General features: G+C 45.6%; 1 protein-coding gene across 1 annotated transcript in view; it reads right to left on the bottom strand.

The window, feature by feature from the left end:
* Positions 1–12,725, bottom strand: part of LOC148031585 (Ribosomal L29 family protein) — a 29,267-nt gene extending 16,542 nt beyond the window's left edge. Inside the window, exons 1-2 of the mRNA XM_087685160.1 lie at positions 12,572–12,725; positions 12,195–12,479 (exon numbers count right to left, since the gene is read on the bottom strand). Coding sequence (XP_087541286.1) covers positions 12,195–12,479; positions 12,572–12,619 — 333 coding nt within the window. The 5' untranslated portion in view covers positions 12,620–12,725. The remainder of the gene's footprint in view (positions 1–12,194; positions 12,480–12,571) is intronic.
* Positions 12,726–13,048: the final 323 nt, after the last annotated feature.

Raw genomic sequence — 13,048 nt, 5'->3', positions numbered from 1 at the left:
CAGGCACCTTCCGATCCATGATCGTCTGGAACTCCAAGTCAATCTTTGTAGACATCTTCACCTGTAATGCCTGCACAAACGCAAAAGCAGCCCCCTCTGACTGTGAAAACACAGCCTGCTAGGGCTCTTTCTTCCACGTCCCGAACCTTCTTTAACAACCGGAGGCAATGAAAAAGTAAAGCCTACACTTGAAGGCTGAAAACACGGCCTTCCTCCTCTTCAAACAGCAGCAAACAGCAGCAAATTTACCAACTGGAGTCCTTTCCCGCGCGCCCACGCTCGCTTCAGCCTTGTTCCGATGCGCAGCCCTCCCACTCACCCTCGAACGCTGGAAACGCAGCCTTGTGTCGCGATGGAATCTCCTCTTCAGGCAGGTTCTTCACTCAATCAGCCCTTCTTCACTGCTCTAATACCATGTCAGAGTGCAGCGATGCGAAAGCGTGGGACCAAGACTGAGAGAGAGAGAGTGAACATAGAGAGGAGAGAGAGAGAGACAGTGGAAGATGGAAGATGAAGATCTGCTGTATAAGGTGTGCTGTATACAAAGATATGCAGATATATACACGGGTGCAATGCACAGGACTGGGTGTCTCCACCTCGACGATGCAACCTGCTGTCCACCTCGAAGTACGCTGCAGTCTGCACGAATCTCCAGCTTGAAATCTGCAATCACAAGTGGGAACAATGTGCAGGCTGCCGGCTATAAATAGCCTAGGAATAATGCGAAAAATATGGCAGGTCGGCTGCATTAAATGCAGTCAGCTGCTACAGGTCTGTCCAACCTGCACCAAACTGCCACGTGGCAACTGATGTGGCACGTGACGTGGCTGCCTGCTCCGCCAAGGGATGACAATCACTAACATCTTTATGTACCTGATTTGGGCTTTAACCTCTTGTCTGTGCATGGTCTTACTCAGCTAGGTACCCGAGTCATTTTTACACAGGATGCAGTCACAGTGGAGGATGCTTTTCTAGAGGTGATGCTCTTTGGACAGGTCCACAGGAGGGTAGGCTTTATAAGCTCACAACCTTGGCTGCGAGGGCTTCCACTAGCTTCGGCTGCTTTGGCATGCTCGTTATGGTCATTTGAGCCTTGATTCTATTCGGCGGGCTTCTCGGAGGAAGATGGTAGAGGGACTTCTAGATTTCCCTCCTCTTCACACTTTGTGCCCTAGCTGCTTGAGGGGCAAGCAGCATCGGCAATCTCACCCACAGGTTGCTTCTAGAAGGGCTACTTCTCCGCTTGAGTTGGTTCACACCGACCTTTGCGGACCTATGGGCACGGCCTCCCTTGGGAAGGCCAAGTATTTCATGCTGATTGTGGACGACTTTAGTCGTTGTGTGTGGCCTTATTTCTTGGAGTACAAAAGCGAGGCGTACTCCCGTTTCTGCGAGTGGAAGGTGTTTGTGGAGACACAAACAACTTCCAAAGTTCATGGTGTTCGAGCTGATCACGGTGGCGAGTTTACTTCTCACCTTTTCTCTCAGTTTTGCAGGGATCACGGCATTCGGGTGGAGTATTCCCATCCGAACACACCATCTGAGAATGGTGTGGTGGAGCATGCGAATCGGACTATGGTGGAGATGGCCCGATCTATGCTGGAGCATAGGAGTCTTCCTCATTTCCTTTGGGGTGAGGCGGTGGCTACAACGGTGCATATTCACAACCGCTCTCCGACTTCGGCATTACAGGACATGACTCCCTTTGAGGCTTTCTTTGGGAGGAAGCCTTCCGTGTCCCACTTTCGCATCTTTGGATGTGATGCTTTTGTCCATGTGGACAAGAAGAAGAGGACGACGAAGCTCGACTCTCAGTCGTGACAACTTATCTTCGTGGGCTATAGCACGACCACGAAGGGATATCGACTCTACGACCCGATGACACCGAAGATTGAGGTGAGCAGGGATGTGATCTTTGATGAGGTTTCGGCCTCCGACGATCCGATTGATGGTTCTACTACAGGTGCTTCTTCGACATCGACGGAAACCCCCCCTCCCCCCCCCCCCCCCCCCAACCTTCTCTCCCTTCTCTTCCTTCCAGGATACCTCTTAGCACCCCTCCTTCTTCATCAACTGCACCCCCTCCCATTCCTCCTACTTCGGCTTCCCCTCCCCCTTTGGCGGATGTGACTCCTTCTTCTTCGAGTTCTTCCACCCCTTCAGGTTCCCTTGAGAGTCTTCTAGGGATCCACCGCCATCCGATGGGGAGCCTTCTTCAGATGAGGAAGATCTACCTTCACTTGGTGAGGGGGAGTCCCTTTCAAAGATAGGTGCTTTACAGGTTCCGGAGACTACTCGGTCTCCCTCGCAGCAGCAGGAGTCTCTTAGGATTCCTTTGTGGTGTCGCCGGCTTATGCAGGATTCAGGTGTTACTCACTTTCCTGCTTCTTCTACAGGTCCACACAGATCCGCCCGTTTACAGGCCCAGCGGGATAGTTCACTCTATGTGAACTATGCTCTTATGTCTCAAATTCTTCAGGATTCAGAGCCTTCAACAGTGGAGGAGGCTCTTGCACAGGATATTTGGAGACAGGCTATGCAGGCAGAGCTCGATTCCATCAAGCGGAACCATACTTGGGAGCTTGTACTGCGTCCCAAGAAACGGAAGGTGATAGGTGTGAAATGGGTCTTTAAGACCAAGTATCTTGCAGATGGCTCCTTGGACAAGCATAAAGCTAGGCATGTTGCCAAGGGTTTTGCACAAAGAGCAGGTTTGGACTACTTTGAGACTTTTGCTCCTACAGCTCGGATATCTACCATTCGAGTTATTTTGGCTCTTGCCGCTCACCATCGTTGGCCTGTTTATCAGATGGACGTTAAGTCAGCCTTTCTAAATGGCGTCCTTGAGGAGGAGATCTATGTTTCACAGCCCCCTCGTTTTCTTATGCAGGGGAAGGAGGATCATGTCTACAGGCTGCGGAAGGCCCTTTATGGCCTGAAGCAGGCTCCTCGTACTTGGTACCAACGGATTGACCGCCTCTTTCTACAGAGTGGTTTTCAACGCTCCAATCATGACCCCAACCTCTACTTTAGGGTTGTGGGTTCTCTCTATGTTTTTCTTATCTTGTATGTAGATGATCTTATTATTACAGGGAGCGACACTCAGCAAGTGAAGCATACTCGAGCTATTCTACGGCAGAAGTTTGACATGACGGATCTAGGGATCCTTCACTTATTTCTTGGTCCGGAGATCTATCAGATGGCACAGGGCATCTTTATCTCGCAACACAAGTACATCTCGGAGCTTCTTTCGGAGTTTGGTATGGCCGAGAGTCGGCCTATTTCATGCCCCATGGACCCTGAGTCCAAGATTTTGGCAGATGGAGTCCCCCTTACGGATTCACACTCGGCCGGATATCTCTTTTGTGGTGGCTTTGTTGTCTTCTTTTATGAAGACTCCTAAACAGGATCACTAGAGAGCAGCCTTGCGCGTTCTTCGGTATTTACAGGGGACTCGATCCTACGGGATCATGTATGGAGATGGGATTACTCTTTATGGATGGAGTGATTCTAATTGGGCAAGTGATGTGGGTTCGAGACGATCCACTACAAGTTATGCTTTCACCCTTGGCTCCGGTGCTGTCTCTTGAAGCAGCAAGAAACAGCCTGCTGTGGCACTTTTTTCTACAGAGACTGAGTATCGGGCCTTATGTTCGACTGCTATGGAGGCAATTTGGCTCCGTCGCTTGATGGCAGAGATTGGCTTTTCCCAGACAAGACCTACGGCACTGCGCTTGGACAACCAAAGTGCCCTTGTCTAGCGAAGAACCCGGTGTTTCATGCTCGCACGAAGCACATTGAGATTCACTACCACTATGTACGCAAGCAGATCGTGGATTCGGAGCTGGAGGTGGCTTATTGTCCCATGGCGGACAATGCGGCCGATCTCTTAACGAAGCCTTTGCCTCAGGCTTCTTTGCTTCATCACATGCGGTTGTTAGGTCTTCAGACCCTCCCAGGATCTGAGAGGGGGTGTTAGCCTGCTCTATTTCATTCTCAGTCTGTCAACTCTTGGTTGTGAGCTCCTATCAGAGTCTGGCAGGAGACAGAGGAGATCTGTCAGTTTATGTGTTGCTGTTTTTTGTGTGCATTTCTTTTTGGCCTCTTTGTGGGCAGCCACTGGCTACCCGGCCACTTTTTTGGTCACTGATGTGGGGCGCCCATTTTAGGGCATTTTGAGGGTTTGTTCTTTTGCCTATTTATAGGCAGCCCCCTCCCCACTTGATCACTTGTCTTCTTGCAGATTCCGACACTCCTCCCCCGTGGTGGTGCTGCCATCATCATCAGCCTAATCTAGTGCCCTCACTGACGTTGTGGGCTACGTGCAGAGACTGATCAATCTCCTTCCGCCTTCGCGTTTGTATTCAGCATTCATTTCAGTCGATACAAATTTCTCTTCCTTATTTTCTGCTTTCTCTCTCTCTCTCCCTCCGTGTTCGTATTCCTTCTTCCGCAGCGCTCTCTCACAGAAAGATCAAGCTCTCGAGTTGAGCCGATCCCGTAAGGCTGCACAATCCATCGATTATCCAACGGTGGGATCCTCCACTGCATGGGAAATAGGGTGGATAACAAACTCCCAAAGATTGAAGGTATCAAGAATACACTCCACCTTACACGAACAAAGCGAATAGTTGGAACCATCAAGCCGGTCTTCTTTGGGCAAAGAAGGGAGTACGGGCACTTGTATAGAGGGTGCCATGGAAGGCATATGAAGGCCAGCAAAACTAGCCTTCTATGAAACATGAAGAAAACGGGAAATAGAGGGATCTTGTACAAATGGGCTAGGTGGCCTCCGGTCGTCGCGTGAACTACCACGAAAGTCTCTCCGTCTCTCAGAAGAAGAATAGAGACCTCATCCTCTAAGTCAGCAAGAAACTGGTGATAAGACATCTACAATCACCAAACAATCTGCAACCAACAGACAGTCAAGATGGAGCCGCCTATGTCAGAAAAGACCCAGAAGATGTCACCTACAAGAGGAGAGAGAAAATGCTGCCACCTGGAGAGAGAAGCTTCCGCCTATCCTCCAGATGATGACACCTCCTCCTCTGCTGATATGGACGACCTCCTGTGGGCTGTGTTTGATGCAACTGCAGGCTGCAAACACCTAGAAAACTCTCACCTACTCCTCCTGATGCTGCAAAACAGCAAAACGCAGGTATGGAAGGCTGTGTTTCAGCCTAGACAGCACTGCCAGGGGCTGGAAAGGATGGAAGAAGGGCTGCACTTGATGGTGTCTTCCTCAACAATGGAAGCTCTCCTCCGTGCTCTCAACTAGGCAATGATACCATGTGAGAGTGCACAAGGGAAGAAGGAACATGAACACAGAGAAAGAGAGAGAGAGAGAGAGAGAGAGAGAGAGAGAGAGAGAGAGAGAAAGGAAGCAGAAAATGAAGGAAGAAATACTGCATTGACTGAAATGAAAGCTGAATACAAAGATGTGGATTCCTTGCACGCAGCCCAGAGCGAGAGTGAGGGCACCAAATCATGCTGATGATGACAGTAGCACCGAAGACAGAGGAAGATGACAGAGTCGGAGTGTGCACCTGCCAAGGAAGAAGGAAAGATAATAATACAACTGACTACCAAGTGGGAAATGGCTATAAATAGCCAAAAAACCCAAAAACTAGCCAACCTAAAATTTGAGGCCAAAAATATGTCCGACCAGCATTTAATGCTGGTAAAAATGCCAGGAATGCTCAAAAATTTCCCGGAAAGGGTGGACAATGTCCAACAAGTGAGGCAGGCTGAAGAATACAGAAACTACCCCAGGGAATGCACATAAAATCTAAACTAGAGGAGAAAATGCACTAAAATGCAATAAACCGAGTGCTCTAGAATGAGCTACCTCCTCCGTCAAAACAAGTGATAGACAAGTTAGAGCTCCTAAAGTCCTTGTCTCACTCAAACTGAGGCTCACAGGCAGGAGATGACAAGGCATGACAAACATGACTGCTAACAGTTTCTAAGTGTGGCAATACCACCAAATCTCATGAAGATGCAGCCAACTGGAGCCAAGGGTGATGAACACTGAAGCGGAAGGCCAAGTAGAATGTGGCAAAAAATCCGATGCAAAGTGCTGTTAATCTGAACAACAAACTGTTGTGGATGCAAAGTATAGATCAGCTTGAGGTGTAATGATGAAAATGAATGGAGCTGTCCTTCATTAAAAAACACAAAGCTGGAAGGGCTTGCCAGCTGTAGATAGGTAGCATCTAATGAGAACGAGTGAAAGAGCAGATCTAGAACCAGTCACCTGGCTGGAAACAGGTTGTGATAGGTAGCATCTAATGAGAACGAGTGAAAGAGCAGATCTAGAACCAGTCACCTGGCTGGAAACAGGTCGTGACTGCAAGGAAATGTTTGAAGAGTAAAACATGCAGCGGAATAATGAAAGACGCAAAATCAATAAAAGAGACAAGCCATAAGATGTAACCGGGAATAGGAATCCACTATGACAAGAGTACAATGGTTGAGCGCCAACTCACACTCCACAAGCTCCCTCTCTCCACACCAAGAATCTACAAGTACCTGAATGGGATGGATGATGGGCTGTGGCCACACTCCCTCCTTTTATAGACAAAGATAAAGAAGTTTTCTTACCACAAAATAGGCTGGCCAATTACCAAATAAAGAATTTTAAAAATGCCCGTAAATTAGGTTGTGAGTGTCTGTGAACCTATGATATGACCACTTCTAACACCCTGTTACCAGGTGGTGATACTTTTTACAATTGCTTTTCTTATTTACTTATATAAATATTTTATTTTTCTTTTCTTTTGTTGCTATTGTTTCTTACCCCCAGAGTTCTCTTGCAATAAGCCAGGATCTTCGCATGGCCAGAAGAGGCAGCCATTGGGACAAATTGGACTAATGGTTTGTCTGAGCCTTAGGACCGATTCCATATTGAATGGGCACTGAAGAATAGAATGCCAGTGGTTTAGGACTGTGTGCTTAGCCACCACTGGAGATGGTGCAGGACAATGAGCCTGGCCAAGACAGAAGATGCACATGTGAGAATGCTCACGGAATAAAAGTCACCGTAACTGAGCCCGTAACTGGACCACATTACACTTTTTGATGTGGTCACAATGATAAAAGTCACCGCAAATTCTGCACATGTTGGACGGTAAGAACGGGGACAGTAAGAATAGTGAATTCTGGACATGCTGGACAATAAGAACAGTGAATTCAAAGATCTGTAGACTGCAATTCTGCACAGGAATCATTGAGTTTTGGTCACAAAAAATGCTTTCCTAAAAGGGATGTTGATCTGGACATGTTGTACTGTTCTTATGCAGCTAGGATTTACTCAGAAGAGATGAAAACCAACTGTTCACAGGTTATGTATTTTGGAACATTATCATTTTTGTAAATTTCCATCTTTTAATTGATAGAGAAATACCGAGAGGGGCGCCAGTCTTCCGGGCCAGTCTGGTGTTGAGCGAGGAAGTGCGGTCTCTGCTTATGTGTGTGTGTGTGTGTAAAGACTAGGTGTTAATTGAAGGAACTACCGCTTTATGAGTCATAGACCAGTTTCACACTCTCTCTCAGAGCACAGGTGAACAAGCAATGAACCAAAGCACCCAAGAAGCACCATGGATACTCCAACAACGTGCACTTTGCTAGATGCACCTCGGTTAGAAAGCACCCCGAAGAAAAAGTCCAAATACCATAAGCCGTCTCTCAAAGCAAAGTAGTTGAGCTAGCCACTTGCACCTGTAGCCACACAAGCTCCATGGATAGCTCACTATGACACCAAGATTCCTCCACTAGAGCATTAGAATGCCCTTTGAATCCTCTCATGCGAAACCATATGAACACATCATGTTACTCGTCCTAGCATGAATTTGGCGCTAGACACCAATCCAAGGTTTGGATCACCAAAAGATGTAAACTCAATGACACAAACCAAATCCACCAATAACGAAAAGAGCATCATCATGCTCCCTCTCCACCTACACACTTGCCCCTTCTAGCTAGGAGCATGTGCAAGCATGCAGCATCACTAGAGCAGAGAAGAACAATCCACTTGAGCCATTGGTAGGCCTCAAGTGAACCAAGATGATATAGACATGTACATGTTCTCGTGCTCCGCCAAGCACGGCCATGAGATCCACCACACAAAGTAGCAACATGTGTTTCTATCTTCTTTCTCTTCAAATATGACACTACACCATACCATTTCATCTCTTCACATTCATATGCATGACCATCATGCAGCCACATCCTGATGGAAGTAGAGACTTCTCCAAAGACTAGAATAATCCAACATGCTCTCTAAAAAAGCACTTATGAGCACATACTTGCACAATTTACCTCGCTTAGGAGAGAGTAGCAATAGGAGTGTGAATAGCCTACAAAGAACTTGAGCATAGAACAACTCCTCACACATACCCAAGCAAGACAAACACGATAATTAGCAAATACATGTGAGCAATCATAATAAACTCAAATGTGTTAACCACATAGGAACTACCATTAGGACTCCAAGAATGTTGTGCGCAGGAGAGATGATTGAAATACAAAGGCAAAAGCAAAGGTTGCAGTCCCGCTAACCAGCAACTTTGATCTCAACATAGGTGCAAGGAGAAAAACAAGCAAGTCAATGCTGAATATACTGTTGCATAGCACAAGGGTCAGAACTATGGGCGACAGGAACAAGATGGTGAATAAGGCTATATGTCAATAACAATGTCACCCGTGGCAGCAAGCCATCAAATAACAGACACAACAACTGATTGCAACGGTGATGACCATAAGAGGGATAGAAACGGCCAAACTTTGGCAATAAACCAGACATAGAGAAGGTCAACAAAGCACACATGGGTCAATAGTGTTGTGTCGTGTGAGCGCGCAGGTCAATGAGAAGGGCAACAAAATCGCCAAATGGCAACACAATCAATGTCAAGAACATGCAGCTGATCAAACAGGCTGCAATCACAACAAAAGCAGGTATGCATGTCACACAACGACCTTCTAGCAGGAAAGGGTAGGTCACGAGATGACATCAGCCGCACTTGGTTGAGAACACAGAAGTGAAACACAAGCTGGAGGTCAAGCAAGTAAGAGCAATGTCAACAAGCCACATTATGTAGGTCAATCAACAACACAAACATCATTGATAGATGGCCAAAAAGTCAATGCAATTCCATAGATGTTTGGCACACTTTGACATGCAGTCCCCATGTCAAATCCACGCCTCCTGCACACATCAATCATAGTAGGCCCAGTCAAAATGCAAAATCAGCAAAGCACAAAGTACATGCCACATCATAATACTGCCACCATAGCCACGCACGATACATGGGTCAATAGTGTGTGAGTGCAAGTCAATGAGAAGGGCAACAAAGCACACATGGGTCAATAGTGTTGTGTGTGAGCACAAGTCAATGAGAAGGGCAACAGAATCGCTAAATAGCAACACAATTGATGTCAAGAACATGCAGCTGATCAAACAGGCTGCAATGTCAACAAAATCAGGTATGCATGTCACATGACGACCTTCTAGCAGGAAAGGGTAGGTCACGAGATGACATCAGCCACAGTTGGTTGAGAACGCAGAAGTGAAACACAAGCTGGAGATCAAGCAAGCAAGAGTGATGTCAATAAGCCACATTATGTATTGATAGATGGCCAACAAGTCAATGCAAATCCATAGATGTTTAGCACACTTTGACATGCAGTCTCCAAGTCAAATCCACACCTCCTGCACACATCAATCATAGTAGGCCCAGTCAAAATGCAAAATCAGCAAAGCAAAAAGTACATGCCACATCATAATGCTGCCACGATAGCCAAGCATGATACGTCCATGTCATATCGCCTTCCACAAACCTAAACATACATCTTCTAATAAAATATGATTGAGCTACTTCAATTACCTATCTACACTCACTTCTATATTTTTAAAACACCGTCAAAACCAAACTAGATTGATCGCTCACATGATGACCATCCACCATCCAAGTCTAAAAAGAAGAATAAGAAAAAATCAGGACCATCCAAGTCTAAAAAGAAGAAAACAAAGGACCAAACTAAAAAACAAGCAAAGGAGAGTAAACTGGATAAGAAGATTAAGCAAAAACTGAAGGTCTGTCGGACACTAAGAGGAAAGGAAAAGTACTATGAGATATGCCAAAGAAGCAGCCTAGGCCAAGACCTATTTAGCCAGTTGCAGTAAATCAGGTTATAAGCTATGACCACTTGCCTTATCTACTCACTAACATTCTAATCATTACACAAAATCTACAATCAATAATGTCACAACCACTTGAAACGCTAAGCTTGACTAACACCATGTTAGAAGAGTAAAAAAGCAGCGTAATAATGAAAGACACAAGATCAATGAAAGAGACAATGCACAAGTGTAACCAGGAATAATCCACTATGATAAGAGTACAATGGTTGAGCGCCAACTCACACACTCCACAAGCTCCCTCTCTCCACACCAAGAATTTCCAAGTACCTGAATGAGATGGATGTGGACTGTGGCCACACTTCCTCCTTTTATAGACAAAAATAAAGGAGTTGTCCTACCACAAAATAGGCTGGACAATTACCAAATAAAGAATAAAGGAAGTGCCCATACATTAGGCCGTGGGTGCCTTTGAGCCTATGATATGACCACTTCTAACAAGAAAACAAGTCGCCTAGTTGTGGAAGGGGTAGAATCAACAACTGGATAGCTCACCTGCTGATAATGGGTGCTGAGGATGCTGGTAACCACGTTGTAGCAGCTGAATCAGGGTAAAGATGCCTTTGAATAGCAGCAGAATGAAAGAAAATAGTTGGTAATAATGATAGAGCAGCAGTCGATGCAAATTGTGGGCAAAGGATGAAGAGTGGTGTACACGCTGACTCCGGAGTCCCTTGTATAAGAATACTTGGGGCAAAAAGATATCTTATGTGTCGTAAAACTATCTAGAGTGTCGCACAAAATGGCATTAATGACTTTTTGGGGCTGTTTTAATGGGCCAAAAAATGCCAAAAAGATAAGATAATGTAAAGGCAATTTTTGGTGGCTCAACACAGAGATAATGGCATACATGGAAATCCCCTTTGCAAGACTTAGGAGGGACCCAAACAATTCTCTGATCCAAAATAGAGCCTAATGTGCCTCTCGTATATTCAATTATTTTCCTCATGTAGATTTCTTCCCTCAATGGTTGATTTTTACTTTCCCAACGACTTGTCTATAGCTTACTTCCTCTTTATTTTACTTTCTAAGAGCACATCCCTCTGTTTTGCCATCTTATCAACCTAAACAATTAATTTCGTACACTGATCTGTCATAATGAAGATTCTTTTCCTTATTTTTGATACAAGAACTGCATGTAGTAAGCGTGTAAGTATATAATAGACAAGAACTAACATACTGAAATAGATAATCAACCCAATTTTTTCAGAGCAAGTTTGCTCATTTGAACAACCAAAACTCATGCTAGAACCATGTGAAATGATCTGCAGACACAATCCCCACAAGGCCAGATACTTCAATGTAATACTTCTTGCCTGTCCAAGAACACTGAATGAATGGAACGGCTTAAGATAGAGGATGATAAAAACAACCTGTGAAAGGTTTGGAGGTGAGAATGAGATCACATCAACATACAATCCAGTGAGAACAAGTGACACCAATGGGGAAGTTATGGTCTTATATGAAAGTTGAATCACAAGAATTGATTTGCAGATAAAATCCCCACAGCAAAAGGCACATTGGCAACAGGATGGTAAAATAGAAAAGCAAACACTTCACGAACAATAAAACAAACAAATGGCAAAAAGAGCACCTCGAAGAGAAATAGTCTGAACATTTATAGTGCCAATGTTACACATTGATTGAAATTGCTGCGTTCAAGCCCCTGTAGTTTGCACTTATCGTTCTGCTTAGAACGAGTCCAGAGAAAAAAACAAAGCAGGCAAGGGAAGCAACAAATGGAACGGTTGCAATTGCACAACAAGAATCTGTAGCAAGGAGCAGACTCAATGATGGCTGGCTCATGCAGGTATCATATCAATGCCTAGACATTTCGAAAGTAACCATAGTCGCATGGTAAAAAGGGATGGGGACAGGGAACGGGGAGGAATTGTCTTTACTAGTGCCTATGAAAGTACCCTTGTGAGTTGAGTATGCTCGGTGAGGACATGTCCATCACACTTGGAAATCAATGGAGAAGGAGGATGAAGGTTACCCGTTTCCTCATTCTTTGGAACTCGCTGGACTTGACATCTTGCCTGGCAACCTTCTTCATGCGCAGGACGACGAGCTCTCCTTTGAGCTCAACAACATTCTCCCTCAACTCCCCATCGCTCAGCTTCCTCAGCTCCTCCATCTCCATCTCTCGCTTTCCCATCATGACAATCCTCGCCGACGAAGGCCGGCACCGCACACCCATGCCCGATGTGGCAGAGGCAAAGGAAACCCTAGTTCCATTGAAAGAGGACCAATTGCTGCTGCTGCCGCCAATGGAGCTTGGCTGGATAGAAATAGAAACTACTGTAATGGCATGTTTGGAATGCCGTGGAAGATGGATCAATCGAAAGAAGGAAAGCTTCCTGCTGCTCTTACCAGTGCGTTGCCGATAGAGACGAGACTGAATGAGGCTGCCGTTGCCATGGCTCTCTCTCGTCCCTTCCTTCGCTTCCAGTTGTTTGAGGATAAGTTTCAAGTTGGAAAGGCTTGCAACTGAAAATGTTTTTGAAGCAGGCTACCTAAGCACAGCATAATGTTATGCATGTGAACCCCCTCCTCTTCAATAACCACCCTTAACATGTAAGTTGTGAGGGTCCCCTATTTCCTCCTTTCAAGAGGGCGTGATAGAGGCCTTGAAGGGGCTTCATGCAATAAGTTTGAAACCACATCTCAAACTACATCATAGTTTTAACACTTTCATTCTCATGCAAGTAATGCTATTGGATGTTAAAGGTTAGAGATGGAGTTTATGTAAGCTTGATGGAGAAAGTCATGGGTTGTGACCACCTATAGGAAGTAATGCGGGAAATGATAGGCAAATTTTAGTCACTTTTGCTACAAAAGAAAAGTTTT

The sequence above is a fragment of the Lygodium microphyllum genome, chromosome 9 (assembly GCF_053477565.2).
Source record: "Lygodium microphyllum isolate KBCC chromosome 9, Lygodium_microphyllum_v1.1.10, whole genome shotgun sequence".
Lineage (NCBI taxonomy): Eukaryota > Viridiplantae > Streptophyta > Polypodiopsida > Schizaeales > Lygodiaceae > Lygodium > Lygodium microphyllum.
Note: the sequence above shows the minus strand (reverse complement) of the source record. Positions and strands in the feature narration are given on the sequence as shown.